General features: G+C 42.4%; 1 protein-coding gene across 4 annotated transcripts in view; it reads left to right on the top strand.

Annotated features, from left to right (window-relative positions):
• The first annotated feature begins 536 nt into the window (after positions 1-536).
• CACNB2 (calcium voltage-gated channel auxiliary subunit beta 2) overlaps positions 537-21107 on the top strand; it is a 369559-nt gene continuing 348988 nt past the window's right edge. For 3 of the 4 annotated variants that reach the window (XM_045787501.2, XM_045787510.2, XM_045787492.2), the window contains exons 1-2: positions 537-723; positions 9598-9690. In XM_045787501.2, the coding sequence (XP_045643457.1) occupies positions 604-723; positions 9598-9690 (213 nt within the window). In that variant the 5' untranslated portion in view covers positions 537-603. Of the gene's footprint in view, positions 724-777; positions 1106-9597; positions 9691-21107 lie in introns of those variants that run through there. The other variant, XM_087857644.1, reaches the window with a different exon arrangement.

The raw sequence follows: 21107 nt of genomic DNA, 5'->3' as shown, positions 1-21107 counted from the left end.
AGCCCGGGCGATCTCCGCCGCTCCCGCCTTGCTCCCGCCCGCGGGCTGCCAGGCTTCCCGCGAGGTGTTTGGGGAGCAGGGGGAGCCGAGCCAGGCAGCCCGAGCGAGGACGCTCCCGGGCGCAAGGCCTCGCTTTCGTGGCTTTGAAAACTTTCCAGCGCGCGTGCCACGGCGACGCGCAGCGGCTGGGCCGGAGCCCACGCGGCCCGCGCCTCCCGCGGGGAACTTTTCGGCGCTCGGCTGCCTTGTCACTCTCGCTTTCCGACGCGCCTCCCCCTGGGCTCGCGCTCCCCGAGCTCCCTCCCTCCCTCCCGGCGAGGACCTTCCCCGGCGCCCGCGGCTCCCGTCCCCGCCGCCGCTCTGCGCTCGCCCTACCCCGCCGGCCGGCCGCGAGCCCGCGCCGCTGCCGCCGCCCCGCTGCCCCGCGTCTCGCTTTTCAAAATGGCCCGGCCCGGTCCCGCGCCCTGAGAGCGGCGAGCGCGGCGCCGAGCCCCGGGCGGCCCCCGGAGCGGGGAGCAGGCAGCGGGGAGCGGGGGGCGGGGGAGGGGAGGAGGGGACCCGCCGCGAGGGGCTGGCTGCTAGCTTCGAGCCGACTTTTCGCCAATGGTCCAAAGCGACATGTCCAAGTCGCCTCCCACAGCGGCGGCGGCGGTGGCGCAGGAGATCCAGATGGAACTGCTGGAGACCGCGGCTCCCGCGGCGGCGCTCGGAGCGGCCGCACAGGTAGCGAGAGCGCCGCGCCTTCTCCTTTCTTTGTGAGCAGCCGGGGCGCCGACCTCCGGCTCTCCCGGCGCCTCCTCCGCTAGGATCCCCCGCCTCTGCCGCTCCCTCCTGCCTGGGTCTCCTCCGCCACCTTCTCTCCCCTCGCCTTTTGCCACCCACTTCTCCTCTCCTGGCGCCGGGGACCCTGCCCCTTTTCGCCTGTCCCTGGCTCTTCTGCGGCTTCCATTTTTCTCTTCCGAAAAGCAAGTGGGAAGGGGCGGGGGAGACCTCCCGGTCTTCAGAGGCTGCCCCCGGGCTGCTCGGTCAGCCCTCCTCGCCCCTTCTCGGGAGAGGCACATGGAGAGACATGAACCAGGCGAGTGGACTGGACCTGCTCAAGATCGTGAGTCCGGGTGGGCGGGAGGGGCTCGGCTCCCCGCGGCTCTGGCTCCGAAGCCGACCCTTCCGGGCGAGCTCGGAGCTGGGGTGGGAAGGGGGCGTGGGAGAGGGTAGGGGTGGGCAGAGGGGCGTGGGTGGGGGCCTTCGGCCCGGGTCTCCGGGCGCAGCCCTGCCCCCCCCTTCCACACCTGGGTAGTTGTGCCGCCTTGACAGCTCAGCTCCCCTCGCGCCACTTGCCACCGTTTGCCGGCACCGCTCGTTCCTTTCTCTTAAGAGAGCGAGTTGGGGACGCGAAAGTTTTTATTTTTCCATTTCCCCTGAAATGTTAGCCATTCCAGGGAGCTTCAGGACCACCTTCCTCTCCGACGAGGATTAGCGGTTTCTGGAAAAAATCCGGTTTGCTGCTCGGTTGTGAAATAGGAGATGCCAGTTGTAGGCGTTGGGCAATGATAAGGTGGTGGCTTTTACGTAAGGCTTTGGCAGGTACAGTTTGGATTACAGACACCTCCAGGTCTCAGCGGTAAGGAGTCTCTCAACTTTTATCGTAGCAGGGAAATGACTTACGACTCCTAGCTGTGGGGCTGCTTGGCAAGTGCTGTGAAGAGGTTAGGGTTATATTTCAAGCATCATTTTGGAGAAATATCTCTATGCTTAGCGATATGGGCTTGTTGATTTCAAGCCTACATTTGCTAGATTGTAAATGTGGTGATGACATATTTCTATATTTACAAAAAACTTATAAATGTGTTATTTATATATTTTATATTTAGAGAGAGAGATAGCATGTTAGAGTAATATTTCCTGTAGCAAAGGGGGCAGGAGTAGGACACCGTAATAAAGGTTACAAATGTTTTGTTGCCGTTGTTGTTTTGTTAGGGGATGGAAACTGCTCCACATATTTTGATACTGTTAATAATGGTCGTTCCATTGGCATTATCATGGAGCTTTAGTGAACATTCTTTAACCACTGGGAAATAACCTTGCTAACTAAAAACACATAATTCACTTTGATTTGAGATGGAGGAAAAATGTAGAAACCAAGAAGTTGTGTAATCAGAAACCCGTTTCTTTCATAGGGTTAGGACAGGTAGATTTTAGTCGCCCTTGGGCTGTTCAGCTGCTGAACCAGAGGGGGGACATGTAACTAATCACCTACATTTCCATCTAGTTTCTGCCAGGGGACCTGAATTCTTACCAACACATGTCACATTTGTTCTAGACTCCTGATTTTATCTAGACACTTAATCAGGTTAGATGAGAGTAAGAAATGTACTCAGAGAACTCTCTTATTCCAGGGCGAAGGTCTTGGTAGAAGAAAGGACTCTTAGACCCCCTTTTCCCCTTTGATCTTCCTTCAGGGATTTTTTTTTTAAGCTTTTATTCTTATGATAAAAAGAGTTCCTGAATTCCTGGAGATCAAAGTTAAGGCTGACGAAAGCATGACTGCATTTAGATAAGAAATACTAAATTCACTTAGCAATTTATTAAGTCAACAAATATTTGTTGTTAACTGCAATGTGGAAATGATTCAGATGTGAGGAGACACCACTGCTGTCTTCAACGAACTGATATTCCAGTAGCTGCCAGTGTGACACCTGTATGACAATTGTCTGGCAGAGGTAAGAGAAGTACTGAATCTCACATGGTTTCTAAGCAGTAAAGATCACAGACATTCTATGCGGCATAATCTGTAAGGACTTCATAGAAGAGGTGGCTTTTGAGAAGAGATTCAAAGGATGGGTGAGATTTGACCAGAGATTGTCAGAGAGATGGTAGGAGCCATACAGGAAGTAGAGTCAAAGAACTTATAAGTCTTCTAACATATTTCTCATGTGTAGCTTGAAGAGAGTACGGAAAGGTACAGATTGGGCATAGTTAGACATAAGACTGACAAGGCAGTTTGAGGCCACATCTTGGAGGTGTTGGAACCAGCAGTGTAAGGAATGATGGAGAACCATGGAAGGGGTTCAACCAAGGAGTTGCATAACAGCTCATTCAAAAGATTCACCTGGGAATGTTCTGGAAGGTATTTTAGAATTTCAGGAGGCCAGAGGTGGAGCTGCCAGACGGGAGATTGGTCTAACAGTTTGGACAAGAGAAAATAAGGCCTAAACTGAAAGGAGAGGAAAGATAATGGATATGACAGGCCCATGCATGGGACATTTCAAAGACTCAATGCAGAAATTGGCAAGTGAGGGCATAAATACACGAGAGACAGGAAAAAGGGAGGAAAGGCTGTTATAAGCAGGTTAGAGTTATAAATATTCAGCTGCATCCCCCTCCATGTCCTTGCTTTCTCTACCTTCCAAAAATGAAAGCAGTTTTCCTTGAATTGTGTTTATATCACCTCGATTATTTGAGGGAAACATTGCCATGTTTATTTTATATCTAATAAATCATGGCATCACAGGGCTGTGAGAACTTGGCGAAGGCATCTATTCCATCTCTCTGGGCGGGACAGGACAGCAGTAAGACCGCCTGTAAAGGGGGGCCGTCTCAGGAGCATCCCCCTTTTTTTGTGATACTGAGTAATACTTCGAAATGGAAATTTCACTTGCAAATGGTGTCTCTAAGCAATCTTTGGTTTTAAGAATTCTTTCTGTTTTACCTCTGGATTTCATTACAAGTTCCCTTTGAACAAAGCAAAAGATGTAGATTCACAGACTGCCCATTTTCCTTTTTTATGTTAATTAATCCTGCCTAGGGATGGGGCACCCTCCTCCATTCAGCCCTTTCCCTCCAGCACACTGTCATAAACAACATGAATATTATTTCTGATGTGTGAGAGGCGAGTTGGCAACCTCAGCACAAATTCTTGTAAGTTCTGATTGAAGCAGATTGCATTGCTTTTTCGGCGACCTGCAGAACAGCTGCAGCGCAAATTCGGACACAGTCTACCTCCAAAGTCAGGGTGCTAATTTCATATTCTCCCTCGAGAGCTCCAGATCTGCGTTGCCCACTACTGGCGCCACGAGCCATCCGTAGCCTGAACTGAGATGTGCTGTACATACAAAATACACACCAGATTTCAGACTCAATATGAAATCAAGAATATACAACATCTCATTAATCATCCTTACACTGAAGACAGGTTGCCATGATCACATTTTGGATATATTGAAGTCAGTAAAATATATCGTTGCAATTAGTTTCACTTGTTGCTGTTTCCCTTTTTAATATGGCTACTAGAAAATTTCAGTGACACGTGGCTTGCATTATATTTCTGTTGGACAGCATTTGTCTAAGATGGTAAATCTCTGGGGAGTGGCATTGATGGTGTATGGAGGCTGCGTGGATGGGAAGCAGGTGGGAGGGATTGAGAGTAGGATGGAGACACAGGTGGGGATGGACAAGAAACAAGAGCTGTATCTCAGCACATTAGGCCTCAAAGAGACTGTACCCAGCACCTCTAGCCACACCTGAAAATGAACAGACAGTAACCAGAGGTCCTGTTTGTTTTGCTCCTAGCAACAGAACCCAGCTGGTCCCACCCCAGCTGAGTTTGCCAGATGCTTCTCAAGCATGTCGTAGTAATACAGCCTGGTAATGGCAACATCCTGAATCATTGCAGCAAGGATCTTTATCTAAAAAGAGCAGCAGCGGTTCTCCCATGGCTTTTGAGCCACATCAGTACAGTTTTCCAGAAACAACTTGTAGGTCCGAGGTACAGCTCCAAACATCTTTTGCAGTCGCCAAACATCATGATCACGGATCTTGTGTTTTATGTTTTGCTAGAGCCTTCACTAGAACCCCCGTCCCTTTCCTCTTGAATGGTTTTTTTGTTCTGGTGTTGCATGGGAGAAATTTTAAAACATGCCAATCAGAATTTCCGAGTGTGTTTTAAAATGTGAAATGTAATATCTGATTGAGCGATGTGAGGTTCGGTTGGTCTTGTAGATTTTATGTCTCTTTCCTTTTTGTCTTTCCTTTAGTGGGAAGACTTAGTCTACCTGTTGCTGGATTTAATTCCATTGAATTATACAATTATGTAGCTTTGGTCCTTTCAAGAAAAGCTGAGCAAAATGTGTTAACCCTGTAGGGGGTGATGGCACTCTTTAATTTCACAGTGACAGGGAGTTAGGATTCGTTAAGACACCACCACAAATCACTAAGTCTGTCTCAGGGTTCTTTCCAGGCCTGCCCTGGGTAGCTTACGAAAAGAGCAAAGTTGGTCCCAGGCCTTCTCCTGCCCTCCATGCCCTTGGAATTTCCCACTAGACATTTCTCTGCTTCCTGGCCTTGTCCCTCTTTCCTTCTCTATCTCCAAACCCCTCCCCCCCCAAAGAGTTCTATTTATGCTGCCTCTTGATTCCTTTCTGCTTTTGTGTAAACTGATCCATATTGAAAAGAACTTATGCCCTACCTCCCTTTTTCTACGGAGGGAATCTCAATTACTTCACTCCAAGTAAAGGATCTGACAACCCCGTTCATACTGAGCTATCAGTAAATAGGAGATTTAATGTCTGATTTCTCTCTGGATTGTTCTGGCTGCGTTTGTCCGCAATTCAAAGGGATAAATATCAATGAATGCTAATCGAGAGGGATGGAAACTAATTTCAGGTATCAGCATTATGCTCATGGGGAGCAATTTGTAGGGAGGAGAACTGTCACCCTATCTATCAAGCATGGAAACAGCATCATTCTTCAAGCTGTCCCCAGAGTCTGCCAAGCCAACCCTGTGTGCATGGCTGGACTCAAATCTCCAGCTGACTGGCAACTTCTAAAATTAACTACTATTGTCCATTTCAACTCTACAGAAATTAGATTTCAATTACCTGTGAAATATAAACATTTATGTGCTGATTTTAAAACTGCAGTCCAGTTTCAAAACATTTAGTATCAAGGAAGACATTCATCTACACGGAGCTAATATTTAACCTCATGGGGAATGTCGGATATCATTTTAATAAGTCACTTATGTATTTGTGGAAATTTCTTAAATTTTTTTTCTCTAGTTTCTGAAATCTGACTTAGCTTGGTTGACGTTTTAGGAGAAGTAAAAGAATTTCAGTTTACATTTTTCTTTTTCTCCTTTTCGCTATGGTGACATAATTTGTTTTCATGAAGCTTCGTAGAACTAATACGAAAGGAGTAGAAATTAGTGGCTTTTCGGACTGTGCTCCAAGACAGACTTGGGGTCTGCATGTGTCAGGGAGAGTATTACGGGTTACACTTTGCACGCTGGCCAAACCCAAAGTCCCTTTCTCCTCTGCCTTTTACTTCCTGAAATCTGGGTGACTCTGATTGTGAACCGTTTCATATATTGGGTGTTCATATATTTAGTGTTGCTAAAAAAATATTTAGAAAAACCACTGGTCCTAAAAGAAGCTGCATTTGAAGTAGCCCCTAAACTATGGAAACTATACTTCTTTTCCAAATTGAGTCAAGTAAATATTTGAATAATTAATCTTTTCTGTCTTTTTCCATTTGGGGAAGATTTGGCCTTTACTTTTCTTCCTTCCTTCCTTCCTGCCTTCCTGCCTTCCTTCCTGCAGATGAAACACACTAGTCCTTGGTTTTCAAGGATTTAAAGTAACTAAAGAACAAGTAATTCCAGCAAGATGGACTTAATTTTAAATATGCATTGGATCAAAGGAAACTTTGTTTTGTAATGGTAGTATAAATTTTCACTAACATTTTTTAAAGTACATTGAAATGGACTGTATTAGCTTTCCAAAAGATGCTTTAAATTTTTTCCCCTTGATCTTGGATATTGTTATAAAAAACGTTAAAAATTAAAAAGGAGACCATGGAAGAGAAATGGCTGTGGAAATTAGAAAGAACAGAATAGAGGTGTCATTCAGCATATCTATTTATTTTAGCTCTTAATAAATATAATACATAAATAATAAGGAATTTGCTACCACACTATTTAGACAGGAACAAGTTAATACTTTGAAATAAGCATTCCCTATAAATTTAAGTAATTAAAGCACAGCATATTTTTTTCAAAATTATCACCAGTTTGCATGGGATTCAGCCATAGTTTTGTTTGTTTGTTTGTTTGTGTTTTTTGCTTTTTTTCTTTCCTGTGCGAACTGTGCCTTAGTGCAGCTGAAAACTCTGATAATCTAACATATATACGTAGGTAGGTGTTTTACACGTAACTGAGTGCACCCGAAGTAGTGTTTATGAATAGTATTCCTAGGGGCCTGGAAAAATTAACATACATTTAAAATTAAGCACTTTTTAAATGTGTCTAATTTCTTGCAGAGCCCTGTCTCCTCCTCTAGGACCGAATGTCTTAAATATTGTGTGGTTTTCACAGTGCCTGTTGTACATTTGTAAGCACCCGCGAAAAAGCTTACACACCAAAGCAGCTGAATAATAAAACATATTTATCACGAAAAATCTGAAGCAAATGACGACGATAGCATTTCAGATTCTCTTTCCACCCATTTCAGAATGGTACCGGAAAGACGCATCGCGATGGAGTAAGATTATATTTTGTCTTTGTTCTCAAAGACAATTTAGGTTTCTCATGAAGAAAAATAGTGTGTTTAAAAAAGAAAGAAAAAAGAAAAATAGTGTGTTTAACATATAAGCTTGCCCCTCCCCCACCAAGAAACATTTTAGGCCTTAAACAAACGCTTTCAAAGGTAATAAGTCTTTTTCCGTGTGCAGTAATATAAAAAATATTTTTAATTTTGAAGAACTTTTCATGCTTTATTTTCATGTTCTTAAGCTTTGGAAGACACTTCTGTCCAAACCTTTATATAATAATTGGAAAAGGAAGAACGCTCTTGAAAGAATGTTATTTTTCAACAGTTTACTGAATAATGTTTACATAAGTAAGAAGAATAAGCTGCTAAGTGAGGAGAACCTTGTATGATCCACTGTGAAAGCCCAGCCTAGGTTGTCTTTCCTTTTATGAAGTTGAGAGTTAATTAAATGCCATGGAAACACATTTGTATTATATAAATCCCGTAGATACTTGAAAGAGAACAAACATGGTCAAGAAAAATTTTTGCTTTAAGATTATACTACCCTCTCACTGATTGCAAAGCCATCTAAGTTACTCATAACACAAATGTTTGTAATAGATCTTAGTTTGCCTAAGTGCCCCATATACCATGGTTTATAAGATACTTCTTTTTTTTAATGAAAACCATCTGTGTATATCAAATATAACAGTATTTTCAAAACCTGAATACAGTAATTTAAAAAAAGTAACTTCTGTGAATGCTGATAATCTCATGAAGTCTCTTTGAGCCTAGGCATTCTCAACATGTTACGTACCTCACCCCAACTTTACCCCCCTCTTCCGATCTGTATGTGGATATTACTTTTAAAAAGATTATTCTGAGCCCTTATCGTATACTAGGTCTTATACTAAATGCTGTAAGTCTGTTATCGCATTTAATACTTAACCCTGCGAGGTAAGTAGCAATATCCCCATTTGAAGGATGAGAAGACTGGTGTTTGGAGGAGTTAAGAGACTTGCTCACGGTCTGCTATGGCAGGATTCCAGCCAATATGCATTGAACTGTAAAGCTCGGTTTTGAGCTCTTTGTCAATTATATGTTAATGTCCAATATTTGCAACAACTCTACCTATGCCTGGAATTAAACAGAGATTGATGCATACTTTATTTTTAGTGCTCCGAGTGTAAACTGTAGATATAATAGAAAAAGCAAGTTCATTTGCATACATTCATGCTTGGCTCAATTCTGTTATTGAAGCAAATGGTCTTACTTTTAACATCCTGTTCTTAAATGCTTGTCTTGTTATTATTCCATAAAATTTATTTCTCTCGCAATCTCAGCAAAATGAGTAAGTGCTTAAAAAGCCAGATTTTCATATCACATTCAAACTTTACAACAATGGACCAGATATTTTTAGGAGGCATTTTCATTTCGTCCAGTTCACTACCGCTTACAGAGCTCTTCCACCACTTCTGAAAGCAGTCTCTAGACTCATACAATCATGTGAGGAATTGGCACCATGTTTTCATTCGTGTTCCATGTAGACCTATGTGTGTGTGTGTGTGTATTTCAAGGAAATCAGAATTCATATTATACAGTATTCTTCAGCTACCATATTGTTCTTACAAGTACCTGTGGGATTAGAAATTAAAACATGAAAAAAAGCAAAAATGGAGGCCCAGTGGCACTGGAAACAGCCTTTCATGACGCGCGAATCTGTTGCATTCATGCTGTCCCAAAGGCTTTGACACATTACCTATTCGCTCACCTTATTGCTGCAGCTCTGTGCTCTCCTGCCCTGAAATGCTTGCTTTTAGATGTTATATCTTTGGTGGCTTTGCCTCTTGACGACTGATATGCTCACAGATAGCATTACTTGTTTTAATTCAAGAGTTATTAAATGCTTTGTCTAGAAACCTCTTCTCCCTCTAAACTCAGTGTTTTGAAATAAATATTTGTGATTCCAGTAATAATTTTCAAATGATGCCCATATGATGGCAATTTATATTTTGTTTTGGTTTTTGAGTTCTCATTGTCTTTTTTTTTTTCTTCTTCTTTTTCTTTTTTGTAGTCATATGGAAAAGGAGCTAGAAGGAAAAACAGATTTAAAGGATCTGATGGGAGCACTTCCTCTGACACTACCTCAAATAGTTTTGTTCGTCAGGTAAGAGAGCTTTTAAATTTCTGGTTTGGAGAAGTATATTCAAATGAATTTAGTTGTTGTTTTTTTTTTTTAAGGTGATTTTATACCAGTCTCCTTAAGACCTATATGGTATCATTGTACTTACTTTTAGTTGAAGGGAAAAGTGTGCAGTTCCATGTGATAATTAAAATAGTTAAATTTTAAGTGAGACCGTGCAATAATTACACCCTTTCCTGGCAAGTTGGGATTGCCAGGAAAAAGGATTTCTTCATAACAGAATGAGTGAACTCCAGCAGAAATGATTACAGATTTGGGTTTTTGGTTTTTGGTTGTTTTTTTTTTTTTCCCCCGGCTGGGGAAGAATAGCTCTCAGTGGTTATGCGCATCGCCAGCTCTGAAATCGAAATACCGGTGTTCTTCTAGCTTGAGTTTTCTTCTTCCCTCTCGGGGTTTGGATGGTAAAAGAGGAAATCGTGTTTGGTCTTGGAGCGTTTGAGGCTACTAAGGTTAAGTAAAGCGCGTGCTATCTTTGCGGAATAATTTAGATGGCCTTTGGGGACGTAGCCTTTATGCCAGGTAACGCGCGGTGTATCCCTGCACAGCAGTTTGCAGCTGTCCCCCGAACGGTCAGCGTGAGCATTTTCCACATAGGGACATTCCTAGGTGCTCACAGAAAGGACCTGAATTGCCAGAGCAAGAACACAGGCAGCCCGATCCCTGAGGACTAAAGGTTATGCGTCTAGACTGAAGTCCGGTCAGGTGTAGGTGTGTATCTTCGCCCAACACCTCTCGGTGGGGAAGGACTTGCGCAGGACAGAACTTGGTTCCACGGCTGAAGGGACCCCCGGTTTCTGGCTCTTGTGCTCAGAAGTGATTTGGCGGTGACCGCTCCTTCCCCCAAACGGTGGTCAACCGCAAGAGCTGCTCCCTTCTTTTTGGTCCCCACCCTCCCGGTCTCTTCTGGCGTCCCCGCTCCCACACCTCTCCCCCACAGTTGCTTTGCAGCCGCTGAGCGTAAACGCATTCACCTGCTGCGCGGGTGGGGATTCTGTTCTTGGCTGGTTGCGCCTCCTTCCGCGGTCCAGACACCGACAAAGAATGGTCCCTCCTCGGCCACCCGTCCCCACCTTGCGATGTCAAGCATGCCTGAGTAGCTGACACGCAGCCGGAAAAATCTTGGTTCTGGTCCATGCCAATTAAGAATTGTTCCAGTGACAGGAAGTTAGAAAAAGAGTTGGTTAACAAAGAATGGGGCTATTTTGCTAAGAAATATTTAGAAAGAGAAAGGAAGATGGGGAGCCAAGCGAGGCCCAGCCCTGGAGGTATGTTTTAGTGGTGTCAGAAGGAGCTGGGGAGGGTACAAGAGGAGCCAAAGGTGTGTGCGTTGGCCTGATGTCATTGTGGGCAAAAATGCAGGCATCATGGTCCTGAGAATGAATGAAGGGTCTTGAGAAATAGTTACTTAGCTTCGGTGAGTCAGTTAAAGGAAAGTTTCCCAAGGCCTTTTCCGTTTCAAGCATCCATATTTATTCTGCCTCTGGGACAAGAAGATTGAACCAGAGGAGTGAGAATCCACAACCGTGAGTCATCATCTCAGTGCCGAACACTGGAGGACCTGAAGCAGAAAAGATTAAGCTTCTTAGGACCCAGAGTAGTTGTGGCAAAGTCACACAGAACGACAGGCAGCTTGTCGAGATTACGGAGAAAGAAAAACTGATGTTTCAAGGGAGCAAGACACGGTGACTAGAAATTAATGTACAGAGCCCATTATTGCTCCTTTTAGCTCTGTAAAAATGTCATTTCAAGACAATCGCTGGACTTCATTTTCCAGACGTCTCTGGCTGTGAATTCCCCTTTCGTGGCGTTTTGAGAACTTAATGAAGTTCATTCATTGAGGAGTGATGGCCATACTACATATAAGTGACCTGGAATTTGCTTTCTGTCATGATAACTTCCTTTTGACTTTATGTTCTGGGTGATGTGTATGAGATTGTGTGCTTGAAACACAGTTATAAATCATAAAGAGAAGGGTGCCGGGTGGCTTAGTCGGTTAAGCGTCTGCCTTCTGCTCAAGTCATGATCCCCGGGTTCTCGGATGGAGCTGGGTCAGGCTCCCCACTCAGGGGGAAGCCTGCTTTTCCCTCTCCCCCTGCCCCTCCCCCCTGCTCATGCTCTCTCTCTTGGGCTCTCTCTCAAATGAGTAAAATTTAAAAAGTCTTTAATAAAAAAATAATAAAGAGAGCTGTTAAACTACTTACTGTAAATTTAGTATATATTGCCAAAACATATGTGAGCATTTAAGAAGACAAAAAAAAAAAATCTATCCTAAAGGTCCATCTCCTTGGAATAAAGCCCATCTCCTTGAATCGCAGCAGAATAAGGAGCTTGCTGTGGCATGGATGGGGGTCATGATTACACAGGCATTGAGAACCCCAAAGTGCCAGCTTCATTCCATCACAGAAGGAAAACCAGTGTCTTTGGCAGGAATGCTGAGTTGAAAACCATAGTTTTCCTTTGATAATTTAATCTCTATTCTGTTTAAAGCAGCTTTCATATTTTGCTACTATTTGAAAATAAAAGCTTCCTTGACATAGCTAGATATGTAATAGAAATGGTTTCGTCAGAGTGTTTCAAGAAATGTATGGTGGATAGTAACAGTAAGCATATGTTAGATTATTGAATAATCTGGAAGAACATCTTTGAAGTATTTTCTTTTTGTCATAAGTAGACATTTTCTTAGACAAGTGACTATGTCAGTATATGTTACTTGTCTGTGGCTGGCGCATATGTACAATTGATATGGGAAAAATAGTCACTGTACGTGGAATCTATTTAAAAACATCTTACAGTTAGATTATATGCCTGCCCTGGAATTAAAAATAATTTCTGTATAACTTTGAAATTTTAGAATTATATTTTTACAAGCATATTATTTGTAGAGACTTTAAGACTATTTGGGAACCACTCGGTACTTTAGAAAAGCTTCAGAGGTTGAAAATGTGAGCATTTCATATAAAAATAATTAAGAATTTCACAAATAAATAACTGACAGAATATCATAGCGCTTGTTAGGAACAGAGTTTTAGCTCCCCCAAGTTCCTATGTTGATTGTATTTGGAGGGTCTGTATGGAGGCAACAAGGCTAAATAAGCTCATAAGAGTGGGGCCATATTCCCTGTAGGACTGGTATCCTTATAAGAGGGAGAGGGAAGGAATATGGACACACAGCACAATAGCCATGGGAGGACGTAGCCTCACTGAGCAGAGAGCCGTCTGCAAGCCAAGGAGAGAGGTCTCAGCGGAAACCCCCCCTGCTAGCACTGTGATCATGAACTTCCAGCCTCCGGAGCAGTCAGAAAATAAATTTCTATTGGATAAGCCACCAAATCTGTGGTTTTGTTTTGGCAGCCATAATAGACTAATACAGGGGTGTGTGTGTGTGTGTGTGTGTGTGTGTGTGTGTGTATAATTGAGCTTGAAAACAGGCCTCTTTTTATTTATTTTTTCACTTTTATTTATTTATTTTTTTAAAGATTTTTATTTTATTTATTTGACAGAGATAGAGACAGCCAGCGAGAGAGGGAACACAAGCAGGGGGAGTGGGAGAGGAAGAAGCAGGCTCATAGCGGAGGAGCCTGATGTGTGGTTCGATCCCATAACGCCGGGATCACGCCCTGAGCCGAAGGCAGACGCTTAACCGCTGTGCCACCCAGGCGCCCCTATTTTTTCACTTTTAAAGTAAACATTCTTACTGATGTGTAACATATATGCCCCGAAATGCACAAATCATAAGTGTTCAGTCTGATGAGATTTCATAAAGTAAGCACCCATGTAACTACCACCCAGACCAAGAAACCAGTATCACCAGCACCCGAGACTTCCCCTTTTGACCCTTCTCAATCATTTGTCTTCTCATACCATAAATTCATTTGGACTGTTTTTGGAGTTTTATATAAATAGAATCATTTTGTGTCTGAATTCTTTCACTCAACCTTATGATTGTTATATTTATCTACATTGTGTATGTTGCAGTAATTGGCAAATGTTCTTTGCTGTACAGCATTCCATTATATGAATATAGAATTGTTTATCTACCCTACTGTTGCTAGACATGGGGTTATTTCCAGTTGGGGTTATTGAGAGTAATACTGCATACATATTCTTTCATCTACCTTTGGTATGCGTTGTTGGTATGGTTTTATGCATTTTTCTTCTACGAATAGAGTGGAATGCTGGGTCCTATGTATGCATATGTGTAACTTGAGTAAACACTGCAGGACGGTTTTTCAGAGTGGTTGAACCAGTATGCATTCCCACAAGCAGCGGGAAGAGTCTCAACTGTTTTGTATCTTTGCCAACGCTTGGTATTGTCAGTGTTTCTCATTTCAGTCGTTGTTGTGACAGTGCAGTAATAGCCCATTGTGGTATTAATATCCATTTCCCTGACAACTGAGTCACAATTTACCTGTGCTGGATTTTAGCCCTATGGCTAGTTGACGACAGTTATAACCATTTGTTAGAATATGTTGAAACATATCGGAATACATGAGAGCATGAACAGGAAGGCTATAAAGTAAAAGGGTGAGAGGCATTTTTTTCTCATGGTTTTGGTTTTCTCCATACTTTTCGTTGTGTATTTTTTTAGCCATCATTTGTTTGTGGTGTTCTAACTAAAGTTATTTTGTAAGAAGAATCATTAGTCTTAAGGAAATTTTCTTATCGATATGTTTCTGCTTTCGGTCCTGAAGCAGGGTAACAGGTGCCATGAGAGAATTTTTGTAATCATAGATCAAGATTCCATTTTGTTAGCTGACCAGTTCACCCTAAGTTAACCAAGCGAACAGTCTTCTGGTCTTTCACATCATCAACCTATTTGATGTCATGATATTTCAAAAGTGGGGATTGGAGAGAAAGGATGAATCCCCTATCATTTACATCGATGTGGATGGACCTGGAGGGTATTATGCTGAGCGAAATAAGTCAATCAGAAAAGGATAATTATCGTATGGTTTCACTCATATTGGAATATAAGAACCAGCGCAGAGGATCACAGGGGAAGGGAGGGAAAACTGAATGGGAAGTCATCAGAGAGGGAGACAAACCATGAGGGACTCTTAACTATGGGAAGCAAACTGAGGGTGCTGGAGGGGAGGAGGGAGGGCATGGGGTGATTGGGTGATGTGATGAGCACTGGGTGTTACATGCAACTGATGAATTACTAAACTCTACATCTGAAACTAATGACGTACTATATGTCAGCTAATCGAATTTAAATTGAAAAAACAAAGTGAGTATTATTGGAGGATGACTTCCCACCTGAGTGTACTTAATTTCCCCCAGGACATTGGTGTTGTGCTGGGCCTCAGGGGAGGGCCAGAGTCTCGATCTTTGCTGCAGTGTGGCCGCCGCCCACAGGGGTGGTTGGCTACGTGAGGTGTGTGTTATTGGCAGGGCTTTCCAGGGGCTGTGGGAAACGAGGCCGCTGTGGCTTCTACTCTATGTAAGCTTGTTGTCAAGCGATGGCCTCGCTCACCTTATGTATCAAGCATTTCAAAGAAGAACTTGTCTCTCCCAGGGTTTCCTAAAACCAATAATTGGAGGGAAAGTTAATTGTGGTATTTTTTTTAAAGTCTTACTGCTTTATGTTGCAGTTGAAACGTTATCTGTATGCAATATATGTTTTCAATATACTGAACTTAAAATTTCCATAGTTCTCTTTTGTGTAAGTTATGATGTTAGGAGACTTATTTAAAATGGTTTCTTCTCAAGAAGGAGGTTAGTAGTTAGGGGTGGTGGTTAAGGGACTGGACTCTGAAGCCAGGCCACTTGGTCTGAATTCTGGCTCTGACTAGTTAGCCTTTGGACTAGTAGCTTAATCTTTCTATACCCCTGCGTTTTTCTCTGGGGAAAAGTGCCTACCTCCAAAGTTAGTTGAAAAGATTACATGAGTTCAAACTTGTAAATTGCTTAGAACTGTACCTGGCATCTAGGAAGTACTATTGAAGAGTTTATTATTATTGTTTATAAGTATCATGGCCCATTGAGAATATCGGTGAAAACCCGAATAAGGGGAGCCTGGGTAGCTCAGTCAGTTGAGTGTCCGACTCTTGATTTCGGCTCAGGTCATGATCCCTGGGTCCTGAGATGGAGCTCTGTGTCGGGCTTGGTGCTCAGCGGGGAATCTGCTTAAGATTCTCTCTCTCCATCTCCCTCTGTCCCTCCCACTCTCTCTCTCTCTCAAAAACAAAACAAAAGGAAAACAAACCTGAGTAAGAGGCAGACCATGGCAGAGGAAATAATCATAAGCTGTTGTTTAAGTGTTTACTGTATATTGTCTGCATCTCCATTTTACAGATAAGAAAATTGAGGCACAGAGAGGTCGAGTAACTTGTCCACAGTCACACTGCAAGTACGCTTGGAGTCTGGCTGACCCCAGATTCTTGCTTTGATTGGAAATGCTACTTCTCCTTGTAACAAAAGCTGTGAATACATAAAATCAATGACAAGTGTTTTATTCTTTCAGCCAATGAAAACCTGTAGGAAGATTTCTACCTGTGTTTTTAGGATGAACGCATACCAAAGTAGTCTTCTTTCAACTTCCTTCCCCATCGGAAGGTGAGGACGTCTTCAGCCTTGTCAGCATCCCCTGGGCATCATGATTTAAAACACAAAACAACAAACCTTGTTATTCCCTTACTTCTTTCATCAGAAATTGCTCCAAGGCCCAGTTTGTGCCACCGTTCAACCCACTGCACCTCCCGTGTCGGTAATGACAAGTAGAGAAGTAGCAATGGAAATGTCTGTTTTCCCCTTCCTCCCGCAGAAGTCACTGGAACACACACTTCTTAGAATCCTGAAAGCCCTCTTTTTCTCTTCCTTCTTTTTAATAAACGTGGACGTGGACTCAAGTCCGAATCACCTGCAGCACCACGCCGGTCCGTTTTGAGGTCAAGCTGAGGCCGACGCAGCCCATGAATCACCCGTACTGTGAATCTGGGTAACGCTAGCTGCCTATACAGCACTTAGCATACAGTCGGCCCGTTAGAAATGTTTTGTTAGTTCTTTAGGACTGTTGCTTCGTAAATAGGCATTTTAGTTTTAACTCAGTAAGAGGCAGAAAGTGTTAAACATGACTTCTAGGCACCCTAATGAGAATTAATGAAGATGATCGTTCAAACTGTTTATGTACCAAACGGTATTTAATACATAAAGCTGTGGTTATCTTGGATTTATTAAGATCATTAAGATACCGAGGTTGTCTTCGACTCAGGGAAAAACTCTTTGTACTCTGGCTCAGTGTTGCAAACAGATTCGTCGATAAAAGAACTTCATTTATCATCGTAATAAGGCTGGAAAAGCTACCATTCTTAAAATTTTTTTGCATGTAGTGCCTTGCATAAAGTTATAGCCTATTAAGATAATGAAGTTTTCAGATCACGTAGCTCTTCCCTCCCAACTTCATCACAAAAAGAAAGAAAGAGAGAGAGAGAAAGATTGGTCCCAGAGGTCTGTTGTTGACGGAGGAGAAAAGGAGAAGAACTAGGAGTTTATTTTAGCACCAGAACCTAAGCGAGTAAATTAATTTACTGGAAGAGAAATAGGTGGCGAGAAGTAACAAGGCCTGCCTGGCATTGAAGGATAGAACATTTGTGCTGTTCTTTTCAAGAGATTGTGCAAGAACTGCTAACTGTATAAATTCCTTGATACTGCCAAGGTCGGGGGAAACCATGTCCATCTGCAAATGAACGCTGGTCATCAGAGTTAAAGCAGCTCATGGGGGCAGAGAGGCTGGTGTTAGTAACTGCTTCTCAGCCCGCTCAGCTCTCGGCGGTTCTCTCTCTTTTTTCTTCTGGTTTTTGTTTTTTTTTTTTTTTTTTTCATTTCTTCATTTTCTTAAAGACATGTGTTCTCCCTGGCTACATTTATGTACCTGGCAGCGTTCCTAAGATGAACACCAAATGCTACGCGGATGCTTGCCAGTTTGCTTTATTTGGACGCCTCGCCAGCATGGCAACTTTCATTCAGACTACACCGTCGTCTGAGCTCTGCTCTGTGCTCTGTCGTGTATGGCCAGGACTCACAAACTGTCTCCACTGATCATTTTCACAGGTCACCTTGTGGTGCCAACTGGTGTCTTTTGTGCAGAGACTTCAGCCCTAGAAATCAGCAGCTCTTTTTGGAATTTTCAAGTGCCATGATTCTTTGGGGCTCACAGGGAGAACGCTGCAACCGATCTGGGATTGTGCTCGCCAACATATGTTGTGGTTGTAACGAAATAATCCTGTAGCTTCTAAAAGCTTCCAGAATACAAATCAGGATGACAAAATGGAATGAACCAAATATTTAACAGAAGGTTGCATGACACTTTCGGAACATGGTATTCTAAACAAATTCCATCCTCTTCCAGTACCATGTTCTTGGTGCTGCTTTTTTGGACCTTTTATTAGTTCAGATTGGCTTTAAATACGAATGATTAATCGCAGAGACACACAGTCTATTTTTTAGTTTTGTTTTGCAAAGGCAGATTAAATTGTGATAATGATTACAGACTCCAGGCCTGCGTAGACTGATATGTTTAAGGTTGGATAAATCTTTCAGCCCTTAAATACTGGCTTGTTGCCTTGTTATGCTGTATTCGTCACAAACACAACTATAAATAATAATGTGGTAGATTTATTGCCCCTGTGACTTCCTGTAAATGGCTTTCTATCTTATTAGGCATTCACCTAGGTTTTGTGAATGGCAAAACATGTTCTGAGACCTCTTAAGACCTCTTCTTAAATATATCAATAGAAAAATATTGAGCTTTTCAGTAAAGAATTCCCTTGTTCTTTCTGCAGTGTAAATCTCCATACTGCCATGAATGTTTTACTTTCTTCTTTTAGGAGACATACATATTTTAGAAAGTATTAAAACAAAATTTAGATTCTTGCACTTCATATAATTAGCTTTAAAATGTCTTTTTTCGCATAGTTTTTGTGGGAGAACAAGGGCATGATTAGATATGAAAGCTGCCTCATTCTCAGACTGTTTTTGTGTATTTGGAATGCCTGCTCTATGAATGAGGTTCAATTAGGATCTCTCATTATTAAAATAATTTTGTGGATCGGGGCATTTTTATCTTTGCATGTCTCCTCCCCCCATTGATATAAATACGTAATTTGAAAACCCAGAATTATTTCTGCAGGTGTTTTTAGTTTCATTGACTCTCGGATGTTTCAAATTACAGTATACTTTCCACTTACACCCCATTTTTGGCTATTATTGTTCATCTTCTGCTTGGCCAATCTGTGCATTCTTAGAAGTCATAGACTGAAGTCGCCCCACGAGATTGAGAATTTGCAAGTGATCTGATATGGAGTAGCTGGTATAACTAAGCAAATGGAGTTTCATTAAATACTGAATTTACAAAAAAAATGTATGTTTCAGTTGACCCCTAAACTTTTAGGTGTACCACTGAAGATCACTCACTTAGCTTAAGGTTGATTATTCATGTGTCTTAGGTCTTCACAGGCTCTGTACCCAAGATAGTAAGTGGTCTGGTCCAACCAAGGAATTGTCTTTTATAGATGGAAATATTGTCAGCTTCTCTCCCTATTGATTTGTTTCTGGAAATCTTCATGTCTGATGATTATCAGATGCTAAGGAAGTCCTTTTTGAGATTTTAACTTATGTCTTAAAAATATTTGCTATGGTTCAGTTCAACAAGCAAGTATTCCAATTCTATCTCATCATTATTCCACATTCATGACCAGGCGTGTGTGTTTATTGCAAAGACCCGAGGTGGAGAAAAGCCCCTTCCTCAGATCTTACCATGCGTCCTTTCATCATCTGCTTATTTTAGAGTTTGACCATAAAGGAAGGGGAAAAAACAAGAAAGTGGTCATAGGAGGAGGGGAGAAATTTTCTGAGGATGCATAATTAGGAAAATGTAGTTGAAGGTCGTCAGGAAGTCCCTGTCCCCTGCCACCATCTCACATTCTGTGCCATCCCTCCAAAACTATCATCAAGTTTTAAAGAATTATCCTGAATCAGGGCCTCACATCTCCCTTCATGATTTCCTTATGTCGTTGGTGTCTGTAGAAAAGTTCCAACACCCATTCCTTCTTCCATTTTATACCTGGGAACAGGTAACCCAGGGGACCGCTTTTGACAAGGTTTGGGCTTCTGACAAGGACACTTTGCCTGAACTCTGCTTTCTCTTCTGCATCCTGTCTGAGAGTCTGGGTGTTGTGACCTCCCCCGTTTTTCTTTCCTGGAAAGTAATATTTTCTCTCGGGGGTCTTCCTTTTCTCAGAGGTGGAACCGTGAGGGTTTACTCCCCTGTAGAGGTCTCGCTCCCATGGAAAGATGTGTGATTTCTCTTTGATCAGGGCATGTATCTGAAAGTTGGAAATGACCAACCACCTTAAAAAAAAAAAACCCAACAGCCCCTTCCCCCAACCGAGACAAACAAGCTCACTGTTCCTTTGAAAGAAAAGTAATGCAGATGGTGTATTCCTTTGCTGAGTTGCTGTGACAAAGTGCCATGAACAATGGCTTCGATAACAGAAGTTTATAGTCTCAGGGTAATGGAGGTGAAGATTATGAAATGGAGGTGTTGGAGGGGATGCTTCCTTCAGAGGCTGTGAAGCAAGGGTCTATTCTAGGTCCCTCTCCCTGACTTGTAGGTGCCTCTCTTCATGTTCGTGGTTGGTTTCTCCCTGTTGTGGGTCTGTCTCCACATTTCCCCTTTTTATAAGCACATCAGTCGTGTTGAATTAGGGTTCATCTTAATGACTTCCTTTTATCTTAATTACCTCTATAAAGACCCGACCTCCAAATAAAGTCACATCCTGAGCTACTGGGGGTTAAGATGTCAACGTATGAATTTGGGGGGAAAGGGGGGTCACAATTCAACCCATAGTAGATGGTGACCCTGTTATAATTAGCTTCATATATAAACTTTTTGTTTTCTTACAGCTCAAGGGTTTAATATGAAGATAGATTTACACTAAAAAGCCGGCACGTATCATAAAAACATCTTTTGCTGGACTATTAAAGGAGCGAAAAGGTGCATCTCCCCCATGTGTGTCAACATGAGACACATATATGGTCCTGTGGATGAAGTCATACAGGAAAATGTCATTCTTTTTTATAATCAATCAAATGAACTCAACTAATATGTTAATTATTAAACTTACTTCAATTTTCTTCATCATACGAATTTTCATTTAGATTATTCCATTTCTTCCAAAGTATAAAACCTCTCCCTAAGTCCTTGATAACTTGCACGTAAGCGCATGTCAGGGATTTATAAAATGTTCAAAAGGCTTGGGGCTTTTGGAGATTAAATTCATTAGTATAACCCAGAATCTGGTTCACTCTTTAGTAGAATTTGATGGGTGAAATACATATGAACTCTTGCCTATCTGCAATAGATAGATTCTTAGCCCTTA

Source organism: Ursus americanus, chromosome 31, assembly GCF_024610735.1.
Source record: "Ursus americanus isolate L20-20 chromosome 31, mUrsAme1.1.p, whole genome shotgun sequence".
Classification (NCBI taxonomy): domain Eukaryota; kingdom Metazoa; phylum Chordata; class Mammalia; order Carnivora; family Ursidae; genus Ursus; species Ursus americanus.
This window is presented reverse-complemented; position numbering and strand designations above follow the sequence as displayed.